The sequence below is a fragment of the Colossoma macropomum genome, unplaced genomic scaffold, assembly GCF_904425465.1.
Source record: "Colossoma macropomum unplaced genomic scaffold, Colossoma_macropomum, whole genome shotgun sequence".
NCBI lineage: Eukaryota > Metazoa > Chordata > Actinopteri > Characiformes > Serrasalmidae > Colossoma > Colossoma macropomum.
The window spans coordinates 33,424,181-33,442,911 of NW_023494792.1; the positions used below are offsets into that span (position 1 = coordinate 33,424,181).

Here is an 18,731-nt window from a genome sequence, read left to right on the forward strand (position 1 = left end):
CAATCACTAAACATGCATGTTAATGCAACATGTAAACAGGCCTATAAGGTGCCTGCCATCAATTCATGGACATTCGTTGAGCTAGTTATTGTAAGGGTCCAACCTGTGCCACCGGCCACCAGCAGAGGGCGATGATGGCGAGGCGCCATAAGTTCAGAGAACTCCAATTCCCAGAAGCCCTCGGGCTGATTAGGCCCAACCTGGCACACCTGTGGACTCCTCTACTTAAGGCCGTGGCAAACAGCAGCCCTTTGTCACATCTTTGTAGAGGGGTGACCGGTATGGTACTTAGACCAGGTGGGTATTTAGATGAAAGGAAAAAAGAAAAGAGGACTGGACTAAGAAGAGAAATTGCCCCAAAACAACAGAAAGAAGAAAAAAGGGCTAAAAAAAAGAATAAATTGCCCCAAAGCTAAGCCAAAAAGAAGGCTTAAACAAGAAACGGCTCCAAGCCGAACAAAGAGTGTTTGTTCCACAAATCACAGAGGAAGTGTCTTTTGTTTTCTGATTATCTTTTATTTCACTTTTCTGTCTCAGCCTTTGTTTGAGCGTGCTGTTTTCAGCGTCCCCTTACACACTTAAAAAGAGAAAGAAAAGGTTTGTCAAGGGTTCTTCAGTAAAGAAAAAGAACACTCAAAGAACCATTTGCATGCTTAGAATTCTTTGCATCATGAACTGGTTGTTCATGGAAAATGGTACATGGTTCAATATAGAACCTATTTGAAAAAGGTTCTATATAACACTAAAAAGGGTTCTGCTTCTGTCACAAGCTCATATTGGCTGCACTGAATCTTAATATTGGTCTCCTTCACTGCATTGTGGGTCAGTTTCATTGTTTTCCCGTAGGTGGCAGCATTTATTCTCTTCTGTTAGATTCTTTCATCCGTTCCATTAAAGACTTGTGTGGTTCTGTTTCTGGCATTGTTGTCTTTCTGACCAACACTACTTATCCACAGGTCATTGAAATGCTGTGTATGTGTGTGTAAACTCGTAAATAATCAAAATGATTCCATACAAAAAGTACATCAAAATACAGTTGTATGCAAAAGTTTGAACCCTCCTCATCAAATTACATTTTTTTTTTTTCTACGTGAAAATAAGCGAACACATCCTCTAGAGGTTAACATATTGGGAAAAAGGTATGTGCCATAACTTTTGCATAGGCCATATATATCGTTGCATATCGTTGTATGTGACAGCAAGAGTTTTCAGGAATCTGTGTAACCTTCCTAATTGGCCAGTGGTGTGTCAGACAGCTAAATACGATAGACTATCTCAATATCACTGTTGTTGGAACAAAACCTTGTATCTCCATTTTTGTTGTTTTTCAACATTTTTTGTTTGAAAATGTCTATTGTTCTTCACACTTTATGTAAATTTAATGAAGAATGGACCAAAACAAATGGCCCAAAATGACTTGGAAAAGAGTCTGGTTCCACTGACTTACATTAAAAGTAAAGTATGTTTTTTCCTTCTCCTGTAAAATTACCATTTTGGAGATTTTCTTCCAAGGTTTTCTTCCAACAACAGTGGTATATATGTATTTATATATTTGCATTATGTCATTTGACTAGGCACATGCACACTTTTTTGCATATGACTGTACTTGTATGTATTTTAGCAAAATATGTATGTGACAGCAAAAGTTTTCAGGAATCTGTGTAACCCTCCTAATTGGCCAGTGGTGTGTCAGACAGCTAAATATGACAGACTATTTTCGTCGTTTTTCAGTTTTTGACATAATTTGACAATCCCTGTTGCCCTTTGCCTTGTGTGTAAATTTCATGATGAATGGACCAAGATAAACGGCCCAAAATGACTTGGCCAAAGAGAAGGAAAAAAGTCTAGTTCCACTGACTTACATTAAAAGTAAAGTATGTTTTTCCTGTAAATTTCTCGAGATATTTTGGAGATGCAAGGTTTTCTTCCAACAACAGCAATATATTGACTGTTATTAAGGAATGTATACTTCTTGTTAGTTGCATTTTCAAGTTAGTTTCCCTTTCACAGTCAAGCTTATTTTGCTTTGGTAGTGAATTAATAGTTTGATTACTGCTCAGCTGTTAGCATTTACATGTTTTAGCACTGTGAAACACTAAGCAGATGATGTATGATTGCTGTATGTGATCTGTGGCACATGGTTGTACACCGTTTCTTTGCTGCAGCTGCAGACTCTCTCACACACTTGCATGATCCTTATTTTGACCACTGCCTGTGCTGCTGCCTTTGTGATTTATAAATGAACAAAGTTCACTCCTCTTCCTCATCCCTGAACCACATCTATAATACCGGCCTTAGAAACATTCCTAAGATTGGGCCTCGTTCACCAACCATTCTTAAGAAGAATTTTTTTCATAAAAACTACACACACTGTCATGAATCTGATGTAGACTTTTTCTTAGGACCTTTCTCAAGAACAAATTTAAGAAAAATCTTGGGAAGATATTGGTGAATGAAGCCCATTATTTATTTATTCTTTGTTATTCAGTATATCTAGTTTCTCACTGCAATAAAAGCATGCGTGACATATTAAGAGAAACACATTTTACAATGCTAAATGTGTTACTTAGCCATATACTGGCAATATATGGGTATGTAAGAGGAGTAAAAGCTGGTATGCACCTTGAGGCCTGATTTCTGAAATATCTGAGGAACGATGTGACTGTAGAATATTTGGGAACCACTGCCGTAGACTGAACCACATTTGCATACTGCTTAACATGAAATGCACATGTTTTAGGTAGTAACAGGCCAGTAAGTGTGGTTTGAATAAAGAGGCAGAGCAATGTTCAAAGTCCAGTGTAACATTTGTGTTGATATACAATGGCTTTAGCCTTCCGCCCAGTGACTGTCGGGATAGGCCAGTCCCAGAAGGATAAGCGGCTTAAAACGTGTGTGTGTGTGTGTGTGTGTGTGTGTGTGTGTGTGTGTGTGTGTGTGTGTGTGTGTGTGTGTGTACGTCTACAATGGCTTAAAGTATCAACAATTAACTACAAGCAACAGCAAAATCAGGAGGTTGAAAGCAGAGATGAGTAATTATAACTAAAAGACTGATGTCAGAGAAACTTGAGAACATGGCAGGGAAGTTTCGTCAAATATAAAATTGTCTATAAAGTCAAATACATTGTTAAATGCTTCAAACTCTTTATTGTAAACAACCAAAGCTGCAGAAAAAACACAGAACAGCATTGCAAAGCAGTAATTTTTCTTTCAGTATTATTTAATGTCAGTTGGCAGTTTATGCTATCAGATCATGAGATAAATGATAAATATATTTACTCATATGTTTTACCTATAACCCCAGTGTGTTTTCATAAAGCACACAGTTCTAACTCCTCAGCAGTAGCCACCAAAAGGTTTAATGTTTAAATTGTCCAAGTTGCTTAATGGACCACATAAAGGCTCATCATCCTTCTCCTTCATGATGCAGCTGAGAGAAAAAACATTTTCACAGCAGAAAGCAGTCCAGAAAAGAGAAGGCACATTTACTCTGTTTACTCCATTTACATCTGTTATAAATTTTGCCTGGCTAGGTAGCACCCCTGTGACAATGTAAGCTGCACTATTTTTGCGCTTTGCATCTAGTTTATTGGATACAAAATGCTCCACCATATTATACCATTTCTTGTTGAAGTCGCAGTTTTGTGGTGCAGCATTGGTGAGGGTGAAGGTCCCATCAGCAGCATCCTGGTTATGAGCGTGATTCACTGGATACAGGTGACCCTTGTCATACGAGGAATGTGCGTAGTCTTTGTTCAAAGCCTGGTACCGACCTCTGAAAGCTAATGGTATTTTAGAATGTCTTTGCTGAATCATCTGTTGTACTTGACTGCCTCGATCATCTACCTGGAAAATATGATTAATGCATGAATGATTTCTTGATGAAAGGTGATATTTAACAGGAGCTGGATTAAAACCCCTTTTGGCACCGTTATGAGTGCATTCTATAGCTTCTATACAAACTAACCGCTTTTTTCAGAAACGTAGAGAAGCAATTCATTATCTATTTTTGTGAACCTCAGTTAGAATCCAAAAATGATAGAATTGTACACTCTTAAATGAAGGTGCCACAAAGGGTCATTTGAGCAATGCAATAGAAAAAAACACTTTTGGCTCAAAGAACCAAAGTTTGAATAATAGATTTGTGAGTGTGAAGAATGTTGTGGAGGTTTTAAGAACCATCCACTGCAAAGTTCTTTGGGGGGTGGGGGTGCTTTGTGTATGGGATCGTATAAAGAACCGTTTTTAGCAACATTAGTTTGCTACACTCTTCAAAATTATGTCTGGTAGAATTATAAAGTCAAACACATTTTTAGAACAGACTTTTCAAAGACTATAAATGTGTATTTCACTCCCAATCAACATTTAATGAAATTTAGCTAAAAACAATTAATAATTAACATAATAATAATTAATAAGTATTTGAATGCAGTAGTAACTTACAAGGTAACTAAGGAGAGAGTAGATTTCTAGACCAACCTGAGGTTCGATCTTCCATGCTGTGTCTCTGGTAATTACTGCACCAGGTGGTCTTGTGTAATACCTGTATGCACTGTACACAGGTATCCTGTTTATGATGTCGTAGAGTGTTGCATATTCAAAATCACCTGCTGTTGTAGGATTAGATTTCTGAGTCTGACAAATGAGACGAAAGTCATTTTGTCTCTGGGTGTCTGGTATGAGCTGGTTATTAAAAGTTGGTGGCTTCTTTCCTACAAAGAAGTGATCACAGTCTTTAAAGACACCTACCACCTTTCCCTGAACCAGACACGCCAGACCAATGAACAGAAATACTGCGCGCAGAAACGTCATCTTCAGAAAATGTAGCACCAGAGACTGAGGAAAAACTTTCACTTGTCCCTTCAAGGCTTTAGAGCCCTTAGCAAGACCTTAGTAAGGTGGTAAAAGATGGAAACTATTTTATACACACATTGGGAGGAGCATGGACTTATTTTACAGCTGCATGTCCTGATAAGTCCATTAGGCCTATGAGCTCTCTGGATGCCTATGTTTGATAAGTAAATAGACAGACCTGAGGTGTAACCATATATTAAGATAAAGATTTTCAGTCCATAATCTACTCAAAGTTACTTTTTCAACGTTGAAAAGATAAAGTTTTAAAGTTTTTGAACATTTGATTTGCCGCAGCTGCTGACTCTCCACATGTTCTCTTACACTGACCACAGTCCTCTTCCTCATCCCTGCACCCATGACCAACACTGAACCACACTCATAATACAGCCCTAAGAATCATTCTTAACATTATTTATTTATGCATTTGTATCATTCATTAAATCTGGTTTGTTATCTGCACAACATAATGAATGTATGATATATTAAGGGAGAATGATTGACAATGCCAAATGTCTTCCATAGCAATATACTTGCAATATACACCGATCAGGCACTTTGTCGTTCTACAGTTACAGACTGTAGTCCATCTGTTTCTCTGCATACTTTTGTTAGCCCCCTTTTACCCTGTTCATCAGTGGCCAGGACCCCCATGGACCCTCACAGAGCAGGTACTATTTGGGTGGTGGTGGATCATTCTCAGCACTGCAGTAACACTGACGTGGTGGTGGTGTGTTAGTGTGTGTTGTGCTGGTCTGAGTGGATCAGACACAGCAGTGCTGCTGGAGATTTTAAACACTCTGTCCACTCACTGTCCACTCTATTAGACACTCCCACCTTGTCAGTCCACCTTGTAGATGTAAAGTCAGAGACGATAGCTCATCTGCTGCTGCACAGTTTGTGTTGGTCATCCTCTAGTCCTTCATCAGTGGTCACAGGACGCTGCCCACAGGACGCTGTTGGCTTGATGTTTTTGGTTGGTGGACTATTCTCAGTCCAGCAGTGACACTTAGGTGTTTATAAACTCCAGGAGCACTGCTGTGTCTGATCCACTCAGACCAGCACAACACACACTAACACACCACCACCACCATGTCAGTGCTGAGAATGATCCACCACCCAAATAGTACCTGCTCTGTGAGGGTCCATGGGGGTCCTGACCACTGAAGAACAGGGTAAAAGGGGGCTAACAAAGTATGCAGAGAAACAGATGGACTACAGTCTGTAACTGTAGAACTACAAAGTGCACCTATACAGTAAGTGGAGCTGATAAAATGGACAATGAGTGTAGAAACAAGGAGGTGGTCATAATGTTATGCCTGATCGGTGTGTGAATGTGTATGAGGAGTGAGTGGGGGTGTGCACCTGGAGGTCTAATATCTGAAATATCTAAGGGGGTTGTGTTGTGACTGTAGAATGTTTGGGAACCATTATCATAGACTTAACAGAACTGAGTCATCTTCTAACAAACCCATCGAAACGTTGGAACTGCTGCTGCTTTGTGTACTAAAACCACATTTGCATACTACTCAACCTGAAGTGCAAATGTAGGTAGTAAATGGCCAGTAAATGTGGTTTGAATAAAGAGGCAGAGCTATGTTTAAAGTCCAGTGTAACATTTGCATTCATAAAATTGAATACAATAGCTTTAAGTATCAACAGTAAACTAGAAGCAACGGCAAAATCAGGAGGTTGAAAGCAGAGATGAGTAATTATAACTAAAAGACTGATGGTGGAGAAACTTGAGAACATGTCAGGGAAGTTTCCTATAAAGTCGTCTATAAAGTCGAATACATTTTTAAATGCTTCAGACTCTTTATTGTGCACAACCCAAAGCAGCAGAAAAACACTGAACAGCACTGCAGAACTATATTCATGTATCTTTTCTCTCTCTCTCTCTCACACACACACACACACACACACACACACACTTTCTAAGCTGCTTATCCTTCTGGGTCATAGAGTCAGGGCTAATTTATCTTTCAGTATTATTTAATACTAACTGGCAGTTTATGGTGTACGAGATTATGAGCTAAATGATGAATATATTTACTCATATGTTTTACCTAAAACACCAGTGTCTCTTCATAAAGCACACAGTTCTAACTCCTCACCAAAGGTTTAATTTTAATGTATTCTTTTTTTTCACCTGGTCCCCAAAGAGTGAGGAGAAAAGAACTAGCTGCAGCAGCTGATCAAAGCTGGCTTAACAAGTGTTAGCCAATTGTTTTCATACTGTAGTTTTGATGGATGAAATTGCACAAGTGATGCTGGAAATATTTCTGGCTGTTCTATGTTATACAGCCTGAAAAAAGAAATAATTGGAACCTAGATTCAGTTTTACCCTTCCGGGCTTCCATAGCTCCATGTTTCATTGTTATAATTGCGCAAACTTCACAGGAAGAAAGTGGTATTACTTATTTAATAGAGAGAGCTGGCTAAACTTTTTATGCATTGTCTGTATAGCACTGACAATTAAGCTGCAAATGCATTCACAGTGGCAAGAAAAAGTGTGTGAACCCTTTGGAATCATCTGCATTCATGTATAAGATCATCTTAAAATATGGTCTGGTCTTTATCTAGTTGCAGTAAAGAAGAAACAGTCAATGAACTGAGACTGCTGGCGTTAGTTAGACTTTGACTCATTGAAAAATCATTTTCAGTTTGCTTTTTACAAAAATCATCTTCTAATGTAAACCATGCCTCACAAAAAAAAACAACAAAAGATCTACACAGACCTATAATCAACGTTTGATATATTAAAAGAATGATTTTGCAAAGCCAAATGTCACAATATACGTTTGTATATGAGGAGCAAGGGGGAGTGCAGCTTGCGTTCTAATATCTGAAATACCTGAGGGGGGATGTGACTGTAGACTGTTTTGGTGACCACTGCTGTAGACTTAACTGGTTATCTTCTAGCCAACCCACTATATCACTGAAACTGCTTTGTGTACTAAAACCACATTTTGCATACTACTCAACCTGACATTCAAATGTTTTAGGTAGTAAATGGCCAGTAAATGTGGTTTGAATAAAGTCCAGTGTAACATTTGCATTCATGTAATAGTGTGAATACAATGGCTTTAAGTGTCAACAATTAACTAGAACCAACAGCAAAATCAGGAGGTTGAAACCAGAGATGAGTGAGTATAACTAAAAGACTGATGGTGGAGAGACTTGAGAACTAAAGCCTGGAAGGAATCATTGGAACTGCTTAACATCTCTGAGTCTACCATACACAAAACATTGAAGAGGCATCATGTCCCTTGCATGACACCATGGAGGAAGGCGCTGCTCTCTTAAAGGAACATTCCTGCAAACATGAAATTTGCCAAAGAGCAGCTTGACATTCCAAAATGCTTCTGGGAAAATGTTATATCACATCCAGCCGTGCCAGGATTTCCTAGCAGTGGCTGGGGCCGGGCTCTGCTTTAAGAAGGAAACGCTGGGCTTGGAGATGGGACAAGTGAGGCGGTTTGCAGTGGCTAGCAGTAGGGCCAGGGTAGGGAGTCTGGGCTCCCTGGCAGCATGGTCCTCGTCCCCTGTGGGGCAAGCTGCCGGTTCTGAAAAACCTCAACACACAGCGCCAGACGGTCCCGTTAGGGCTGTGGGCAGCGCACATGAGCAGCACTCTCGCCAGCATCAGCAATGTGGCAGATGATGGAGAAAGCAGAACTATGACCGCTGAAAAGACCACGCTTCCAAGCAGGACCAGCTGGCTCCGTGACTGGTAGATCAGGACGGGAGTGCTTGTCCCCAAGGCCCTCCAGAACAAGGCCCCCTAGGACCTGGCCAACGCTCTTCAACCATTCAGAGAACTCCTCCAGGCTCCCTGAGCAACACCAGTGCCCCCCCAGCAACTTCAGACTCCCTTCAACACAATGGGGTTAACATTATTGACGTGGCAGGTTGTTTAATGGCATGAGATTTGATGTGGTCCAGTTAATCTCTTACCCTGAGAATGATTTTAAAATATAGAAATATTGCAGGAGATGATTAGTGAAAGAATCTGTATTGGACAGATATAGAAATATGTCTCTTGCAAATTAGAAAATGTGATGTATGGTTCCATATATCATTACAGTTTTTTTTAGAGCACTTTGTCTAATGGCCTGAGCAAGTGGCTCTAGACTGATTGAGAAGAGAGCAGGCGAGAGGGGGCATCCTTGTCTTGTTCCACACTCTAATAAGTCTGGAGTGGATTTTTTAATCACGTGTAAGCACAGATGCCAAAGGAGAATTAGACAGGACTTTAATCACAGCAATAAATGTAGAACCAAAACCAAACCTATCCAGAACCAACCATAAATAGTCCCATTCAATTCTGTCAAAGGCTTTCTGAGCATCTAATCAAAAAATTGCACAAGAGTATGGCAGAGAGTCAGCAGCTTCTAAAATATGCAGAGTCTTCATATATTACTGGCTGCAGATCACCCCTCAAAGATCACCCATAAATCCTGATCATAATGAATTATTTGATCACTTACAGATTTCGGGTGTATAGTTAAAGCTTTTGCACAAACTTTTATGTTGCTGCAAGTCAGCGAAATAGGCCTATAGCTGCTGCACTGTAGCGGATCTTTTCTTTTTTAAAAGCAGAGATCCCAGTGATGTGTTCTGGTCCCAATGAAAGAATTTATCAATTGTATAGACAAGAGTTTTGTGTTGAAGGCCCCACCTCATCCCATACAGCTAAATATAGTTTGAGAGGAATGCCATCTAGCCCTGGGGCCTTACATCTCTGTAAGGACTGAAGTGCATTTCTAAGCTCCTCTAGGGTCCAAGGTTGGTCAAGTATGTCTCTTTCTTGTTGACAGTACAGGTAAACCTAGCGAGGAAAGAAATGAACTACCTCTCTCTGTTTAAGAGTGAGTCAGATTTGTATAATTCACCAAAAAATGTACTAAAAGGTTTATTAATAGTGTCTGGTTTGGTTCTTACAGTATCCTCTGTCATCCTAATTGAGTTGATTGTTGCTTTAGATTCACTTTCTTTTAATTTACGTGCTAAAAATTTACTCATTCTTTCCTCTGATTATATTATTTTGTCTAGTTGGTACATAGTAAATATAGCATTAGCCATTGAGAAAATATTAAATTCTCCTCTTAATGCAGTGAGTCTGTTTAGGTTATCTTCTCATGGATTGTGTAGTTGTTCCGCTTCCAATGCTTGAATGTTGTTTTCTAATTTTGTAAAACATTTATTCCTAGTGGAATTTAACATGGATGAAAAGGCAACATAGTTACCTCTTATAAAGCATTTAGTAGCCTCCCATAATACTTGAAGATTATCTCAAGTTGTTTAATTACGTTGTACAAAATCTCATAATCAAAGCTTGAGCTCCTCTAAAAAACAGGGTCAGACAAAACACAAACAGATCATTAAAGCTCCTCCTTCAGGTTAGGGTTATGGTTGAAAGCTTTCAAAAAGCCGTATAAAACGCAGTTCTACGTGGAGCTCAAAAATTAGTGTCCCGCAATTAACGCATCACCGGAACTCTCTCCACATCAGGACCCAAAACTGCGAACATAATGAAAATGGACTCAGAGGATCATTTTATTGCTCAAAGGTTGCTTTTTGATGGCTCAGGAGACTTCATATTGATACTCAGGGTGTGCAGTCTTCACAAAGGACCAGTGTCGCTGCAGGTTTTCATTCCAATAACGCAGGAGCACGCATGATCAGTCATTTGATAACTGACCATTTGATTAAACGAGTGGAATCAGTTGTGCTCCTGCTTCTTTGAAATGAAAACCTGCGGCCACACTGGCCTTTTGTGAACAAGATTGGACTTCCCCTGACCTATACAGAACAGAATGAGGTATGGACAAACAACATTTATCAATCAATCAATATTTGCTCCTCTACTGACAAACTTAACTATGGCAGGTGAAAAGTTACACATAATACTACTGTTAATTTTATCAGCTGCATCAGGCCCATTAAACTGGCTCCCTAGATTTCCTTTTATACATGTTTAAATATAAAGTACTATTTATACTATGACTTGGCTGAACTTGATGGAAATTATTTGCTGAGAGATCAGAATCAAGCTTTATTGGCCAGGTATACAAGGAATTTGGTTTTGGTTACAGGAGGTCACAGTGCACAGTATCAGACAGACATTTACATGTAGTGAATAAAATAAAATGAAATAAAATAAAACATGCACTCCTACCATCACTCACACACACACACACACACACACACACAGTCATACCTGTAAACCTTAAAAGACGAGCTGTGACCCCGACGTGATATGAACCTTCTGATGTGCATCCATTATGGCCCAGTATGGCCAGCAAATCAACATTTCAAATGTAATGTTTAATCAATAGTCCATGTCAATCCACTGCTTTGTATTTTGCATTAGTTCAGAGTTGTAACTAAACCTTGACTGAGAGACTATATAATCATTTTTGTGTTTTAAAATAATGTGAGCCTATGAGGAGTGTGAAGCCATTACGTCCATTGACTGGTCTCCACAGAGGGCTGCTGCTGCAAAGAGTGAGTTTCTTCCCATGCATGTACATATGAACACACTTATGCGCAACACAGTTATCTTTTCCCAGCTGCAGTTTGTAAACAGCGTTGCCCTTTGGCATTCATAGAACACAGTACACCAACTGTGTTTGTTAAACGTTACTGTTATTGGCTGATATTGAACTTTGAGATGAAAGAACATGTTTACCTGATTGCTGCTCTTGCATTTCACTCTCATGACCAGATGGATGGTTCTGCTTCATCTTCTCATCGAAGTTGTATGTAACTAGCAGCTTTGCCACGAGGGGGAGGCACGGCTCTTGCGTAATTTGCAGGGCCCCATGAAACGTGTGTAGTGAGCATATTGGGCTGACCAGCTCTGTCTATATCAGTTAGTCACATATAGTTTTATTCAATAGAGAATTGGTGGTTTCTTGGAGAATAACCTCACCTCAGACGTATAAGGCCTGCCCATACCTCAGTCCAAGTAAATGGATCTTCACCGAAAATAAACAAAAACAGTTCTCAACATAAATCATGGTCAAACCTTGATATCTAAAACTCAAACGTAAGACCCTGACCTTTGAATGTTACTAGACATTTTCCTCACTTTCCTCATTCACGTTGAATCACAAATGGGGTCCACAACATTACACATGCGTTGAAAGTATATATCATGTCCTTTGTCACAGATGTAACGTGAGCCTGTTACTCAGAGGACACTGATGCTCTAGTCTGACTGACGTGTCCTGGGTGTTCTGATGGCTTGATCACTAATTAAATATTTCTAATGAGCCAAAAGGCAATCAGACTCGCAGCCAGAGCCACCCAGCTTGAGGCTCCCTCGCCAGCTGTCCTCATAAAGGTCTCTGGTTGATTGGAGCGCACTCTCAGGCTGCAGCACTCTAAGTTGTTTTTTGCACTGAAATGGAATAAGGTTTCATTGCTAAAAGGCAACTGAAACCATTCAGTAAGAATCAACAAGTACCAAGTGGTCTCGGGAGCAATAAGCAATTTTTTACAGTCATGGTTTCCTTATGTTGCAGTCTAAAAATGTGATTACGTTTGTTTTTCAGGGTAATTTCCCTGATAAAAATTCTTAGTTGTCTAAGGTTTTATGTACCAAAACCGGGTAGCCAATCAGAACAACGGTATTTTGCATATATCAGTCTAAAATGCACAGTAACAGCCTGTTTAATAAAGAGATAAAGAGAATTGTAAGAGTTGACTGGTTTATTGTGCCTCATTCAAAAACAGTCCAGGCTGAAACACTCCTTCAGTGTGGAGGGCTGGGATAAACAGACTGAGGCTGAATAGGTGAATATATGTAAATTCAGTGGTTTACATGGCATCACAGAAACAATGAATTCAAGCTGTTTTGAAGTGGATTGTTCCAGTCCTGAAATCTGTGTAACATCCGTTCACTCTGTCCTGGAGGGTGTACTACGAAACAGGATTTCAGGGTTAGCGAGCTAAGTTAGAACTTACTTGGTGTTTAATTCAGACTCATCGATGTCACGACGGTGGCTCAGTTGCAAGCGAGTTGGATCACCATAGCAATGTATCCCCTGAAGCTAACATGCTCAGAGCAAGTTAAGTTGATTCGAGCCCAAGAGATTGAATATAATCCCGACTCTAAACCAATCCTATTCTTCCAAAAAATGGCGTCAGCCTTCTTAGATGACCCAGTGGATATTGGCGCTCGCATTGTAAGAGGATCACTGCGTAGTGCAAGAGTATTTAGGGACAGATTAAATCCGCTTGCTTTGCCTGATGATGTACTGTTTGAAAGGTATAGATTCTCAGCTGAGGGCATTATCTAGATATGCAAACTTCTTGAGCCTTATGTTGGCAATTCCACCCTCCGGAGCCACGTGCTTACAGTGCCACAAACAGTTTGTATAGCACTGCGGTTCTTCGCCACTGGCTCTTACTTGTACTCAGTGGGGGATGCTGGGCACCTAAGCAAGAACAATGTATGTCGGGCTATACGCAGGGTTTACCTTGGACTGAAAGAGCTGCTAGATGTGTTTGAAGTGTTTCCAGGCCACTTGCCAGTGAAAAATATAAAGGAAGGTTTTTATCAGATTGCAGGTAGTTATTCCCGCTGTGCTCATCTATGAGTAATACACTGTCAGTAGCTGTAGATAATATTTGGGTCTTTTTCCTAGGATTCCCCAGAGTAATCGGTGTCACTGATTGCACCCACAGTCCCATAACGACAGCCTTGGGAGAGCATGAGGCTGACTATGTAAACCGAAAGTCTTTCCACAGCATCAATGTGCAGGTACAAAATTAAAAACTGTTAGTGCAGTTAGTAATGAAACTACATGGGCCTAGATAATTGATTACACTATTTACTGCCATAACACTATTATTGTCCATAACTATATTTGATGTTCTGAACCCATCTATTTCAGATGACTTGTGATCATCAGTGCCTGATAACAAGTATTGATGCTAAATGGCCTGGTTCAGTACACGATTCTCGGATCTTCAGGGAGTCCACACTATACCAGAAACTGGATCGAGGTACATAAGAGACCCAATCATTTTGATGCTTACAGTTAAATGTAACGTTTCACATTCTCACATTATTTTGTTGAAAAGCTGCATCACAGGACACATCAGTGGTTTGCTGATTGGAGACAGAGGGTATGCCTGCCTTCGTCACTTGATGACACCATACCCTGAACCACATCCTGGTCCAGAGACCCGCTTTAATGTGGCACTCTCAAAAACCAGGGCCAGGATAGAGATGAGTTTTGGTATCCTGAAGTCACGATTCAGCTGTCTCTGTGGATTTAGATGTGCCCCAAATAGGGCATGTGACATCACTGTTGCCTGTGTAGTGCTGAACAACATAGCCATAATAAGGAAAGAGAGAGCCCCTTCCATGGAACCATCTCCACCTGACATTGTTGATCCCATCAGCACAGATCATGAAGATGGAAGGATGGTGAGGCTTTTCATCACTGAACAGTTTTTCAGTTAATTTTTTTCAAAATTTCTTACACTTTGAATAAATCATTTGCTCTCTATACTCATTTGATTTTTCATTCCTGTTCATTTTATTTGATTACATTAAAATAAAGACCAGTGCCATACAAGAATAGTGTCATGAGTTTATTGACTTGTCAAGTCTTTATCGTTTCTGTGGAGATAAAAATACAACTATGAGCATTACATGTAGACAGTGAAAAGTGCAATATAGTGCAATGTTACCTTCTTGTTTTCAAGTTCCTCTATTTCCAGCTTAATTTTTTTTATTTGTAGTGTCTTCAACTCAATATCGAGTTCAAATGTTCTTTTGTAAAGGCTTCGGACTGTGTCTGCTGAGGGTTTCTACAATCACAATTGCAGGGGTTAGTTGCAGCAACCATGTACAGGGCAATGAACAGTTAAAGACTTTACATATGCACCTCAGAAGTTCCTCTGTTTGGCCTTGAGGTAGATGCTGCAGGCTCAGGGTGTGGGGGCACAGAAATGTTATCCTACACAAGATAACATTCACTTACAGAGGACAAACATGCTATGGTTGCTGACATGTAGGAGACTCTGAATATTGTTGGAATTCAAGTATAGCACATCCTTGTAGGTGAAATATGCAAGCATACATAAATTGGCAACTTATTTTAGCGATACATGACAAAGGTCACTCACCTCTACAGGCCTTTCTGAGCATGCAGATATGGTTTCCTCATCTCCTGTGGCATCCAGCTATGAAAATAGGTTTACATTAATATGAATGTTTTTCAATATATAGTGTCTACAACTACACGTACCTCTGCTTGAGAAGCTCCACCTATTGGAGCAGGCTGGGCCCTCAAAATCAGGGCATCATTGTGTACTGTAACAAAGTCTGCATCACAATAAGTAGTCATACAGACATTTGCCAAGCTACATACTCAGATTTTGTTCATACCTTTAACAAAAGGGGTCCAATCTCTGCTGCTCCCAGGGTTTCAAGAGCTGCCCCCAGCGATACCATCCATAATAGGCCTTCCACGGTTCGCCTCCAAAGCCAGCTCCTCAGCTGTTGTATAAGGAGGTGAGGGAGGCCCCCTTCCTGTTTTTTTGCATTGGCTTTTCTTGCGGTTGGCTAAGAGAAGTGTGAGTAACTTTTAATAAAAGCCATGAAGATAATCTTTAACACAGGCAAAAGGGCATATACAAGCAATCATGATGTGTACAGTTACACTTACCACTTTGGACACTGTTCTTGTATTTTACTTTAACATTATACAAACGCTGCTGCCAAGACCGCTTTGGGTTGTTTGGATTGCACCTGTAAGTATATAATGATTGAGAGACTTTGTTTAATACAACACCTTGCATAGCAACAGTTGTGCATCTTCATGCAGAATCTTAATTTTTTCTGGAAAATATAATAGGACTGCACAATTAACATTTTACTGAAGATGTATGCGGAGCTTACACATTGACGCGGTCTGCTATCTTTTGCCATGCTTCCTCATGAGCCTTTGCAGCAGAGACTGTATTACTTTTCGCCAAAAACACGTTTGAAGTCCTCATAACCTTTAATGATTATAGTTTGCTCTTCTGAGCTGAAGTAAGTGGCTCTGCTTTTCTCCATTAGGCTGCATGTTCAGGCGATTGAATGCACCACAGCTTCTTATATTGTGTACCTACCTACTTAACTAGATTACGAAAACCTGACTTTATTTAGATTCATGGATTAGATTGAAATCCACCTTCGTGATACCAATTAAGCCTGATGGGGAATGTTAGGCTTTCCGAAGCCGGCTTTCTTGAGCAAATACTGAATATATTAAACGTGCTTAGTAGTACACCCCCCTGGTCTTTCTCTGTTTTTGCCTTTTTCTTGGTTTCCCAGTGCTGTGTTTTTGTATATCTGCCATGTGCCTTTGTTTTCTTGTGACATGTGCTTTTGTTGTCATGTTGGCTCCTCCCCTGTCCTGCCCTGTCTTCACCTGTTCTTTGTCTTCTAGCCCCACCCTCTCATTTGTCTCAGGTGTTTCTCGTTTTCTGTTAGTATTTATACCCCTGTGTTTCCTCAGTCCCTTTGCCTTGCATTGTCTATATACACTGTTGCTGTTTCTTGTTTAGTGCTGGTTTACTTTGTTTAGTCTTGCCATGGATTTGTCTGTTCCACTCACCTCTGCCACTGTATTTTTGGACTCTGTTGGATCTCACTTAAATAAAAGCAACTCGCACTTGCATCCTGCCTCAATGCCTCCTACGTTACAATCTGTTTTGCTGATCTGCGTTTAAACTGTTGTGAGGCATTCGTAGGTATCACATGTACATGATATGCAACACCTATGAGCGCCTCACAATAGCTCTGCATTAATGTGCCAATTAACTAAAAAGATTCCCTGCTGAAAAAACCAGCACAGACCAGCAAGCACTTCATGCTGGTCTGAGCTGGTCTGGTTCTGGTTAAGCTGGGCACCCCAGCATGGTCATGCTGGTTGACCAGCATACCAGCATTAAAACACAGCAATGATGATCAGGCATGCTGGTTTTTCTAGCAGGATTGTGCTGTTAATGGACTAGTATGAAACTTGCTTGGTCCACAGAGTGTACAGATGAAGTAAGAGCTTGGTTTTGTGTAAACTGAGGGGCTGACAACTTATTTCTTGTAATAACTAGGCTAAAAGATGGACGGCTAAACAGGCTAAAAGACAGCTAACTAAATTGCTCCATTAGTTTTCAGAGTTAGGCATTAAACTAATGTATACTAAATGATTCACTGTAAAACTACAATATTAAAAGTTAATATGCTGCTGAAAATAAACAGCACGACTAGCATGCATTCCATGGTGGCCCATACTGGTCTGATGCTAGTTTAGCTGGTCATCCCAGTGTGGTCATGCTGATTGACAAGCATACGAACATTCAAAATACAACATGTGTTGGTTTGCTAGTGACCAGCATATCAACTTCCATTGCTGCTGACCAGCATCCAAAAAAGGGAAAAAAGGACACCATTAGTTTGAGGCTAGCTTAAAGCTAGTGCTAACAACACAGGAAATAGCATAGAGATGCTAGTGGAAATTGGCACCATTGTTGTGGTAGTAATTTGTTGAGCCAAAACTACTTATAAGGCAGAAGTTTCTGCATTAAACACTCATGTTATGACATTTTATTATTATATGACAAAAAATGTGAAGAGTTCATGAACTTAAAGTTCTTCAGCTGCTTGGCAACAATAGCACATAGGGTGTTTCCTGCCTTCTGCCCAATCACCGCTGGGATAGGCTCCAGCACCCCCTGTGACCCAGAAGGATAAGTGGTTTAGAAAGTGTGTGTGTGTGTATATTATTTTTTTATCATATTTTTTAAAGCTGTTGCAATTTATAAAAACAATAAGGCGCTTGAGGTTGTGAATTACAGCAGATTTATAAAATAAAGGTATCACACAGATTTGTGACTTATTTGTGGGAGAGAACATTAATTGTTCCCATACTACATCAGACTGTTCTGCAATAAACCCTTAGTTTTCTATGACATGGAACCGTTAATATGGAACATGTAGAGAGTGTTGTTCATTAGCTGAAAATGAACTGAAGCTGAACTGCAGTTAATTTCCAACTGATTTCCAAAATCTAGGTCTTGTTAAACTATGAATAAATCATGTTTTTATTAAAAGGATGTATGTAGTTGCTGTAGTTGCCGATATGCTAGTTACATTTGACCATTTCCTGTTGTAATGTTTACTCAGTGTATGAGTTTCTCAGCTGTGGTGTGAACTTGGCAGCCTCTGCTGCAGCTGATCGAATGAATTAACCTCCCCAGAGAAATGTACCTCTGAAGTCTCTAACACTATCTGTGAGAGCAGTTTATCTCCTTTGTCTGTGTGATCTGCTTTTATTTTCTTTGCAGTGCTCTGTGGGCTTTCGAAATCACTCTGTCTAAACCTGACTCTGGCTAAGCGGAACACTTTCCTGTCCAAGAAGTGTGCGAGACCTGTTTGACCTCTCTGGAGGTACTGGAGGAGTTTCTCTGTAGTAGTTTATTCTGAGATAGGGAGCTTGTACTTCTCCAGTCTCTGCATAGACTGATTTAGAAAAATACTCTAGTCCAGAGGTGTCTAATCTTATCCGCAAAGGGCTGGTGGGGCTGCAGGTTTTCACTTCCAACAACCTGGAGCTCACCTGACTCCACTTGGTTAATTAATTGGCCTTAGTACTCAAGCATTTCATCAGGTGACCTCCTGCTCTGTTTTATTATAAATCTATGCTGATTGGTGCTCAGCGTTGTAGCCAGAGCGCCTGAGCACATGCCCAGCAGGCACGGTTGCTCATCTAGGCCTGGTCAGCAGACTTTAAATACACACAGGTAGTCTGTCAATCTATATAAAGTTACTGGATGAAATTTAGTGCACTCCAATAATAAATGTTGAGGTT

The 18,731-nt window shown here is 40.1% G+C and overlaps 2 protein-coding genes across 2 annotated transcripts; one reads left to right on the forward strand and one right to left on the reverse strand.

The window, feature by feature from the left end:
• Positions 1-3,253: 3,253 nt before the first annotated feature.
• On the reverse strand, positions 3,254-4,878 carry LOC118811354 (endonuclease domain-containing 1 protein-like). The gene is made up of 2 exons (XM_036575514.1): positions 4,480-4,878; positions 3,254-3,846 (listed from the first exon to the last, which is right to left on the reverse strand). The coding sequence occupies exons 1-2, from the start codon at positions 4,810-4,812 to the stop codon at positions 3,337-3,339; spliced, it is 843 nt and encodes a 280-aa protein (XP_036431407.1). The 5' UTR covers positions 4,813-4,878; the 3' UTR covers positions 3,254-3,336.
• An 8,120-nt stretch (positions 4,879-12,998) lies between these two features.
• On the forward strand, positions 12,999-14,332 carry zgc:162945 (uncharacterized protein LOC560936 homolog). Its single transcript, XM_036575344.1, is given in 4 exon segments — positions 12,999-13,431; positions 13,509-13,624; positions 13,758-13,869; positions 13,959-14,332. Coding segments are annotated over 4 exon segments (1,035 nt in total).
• Positions 14,333-18,731: the final 4,399 nt, after the last annotated feature.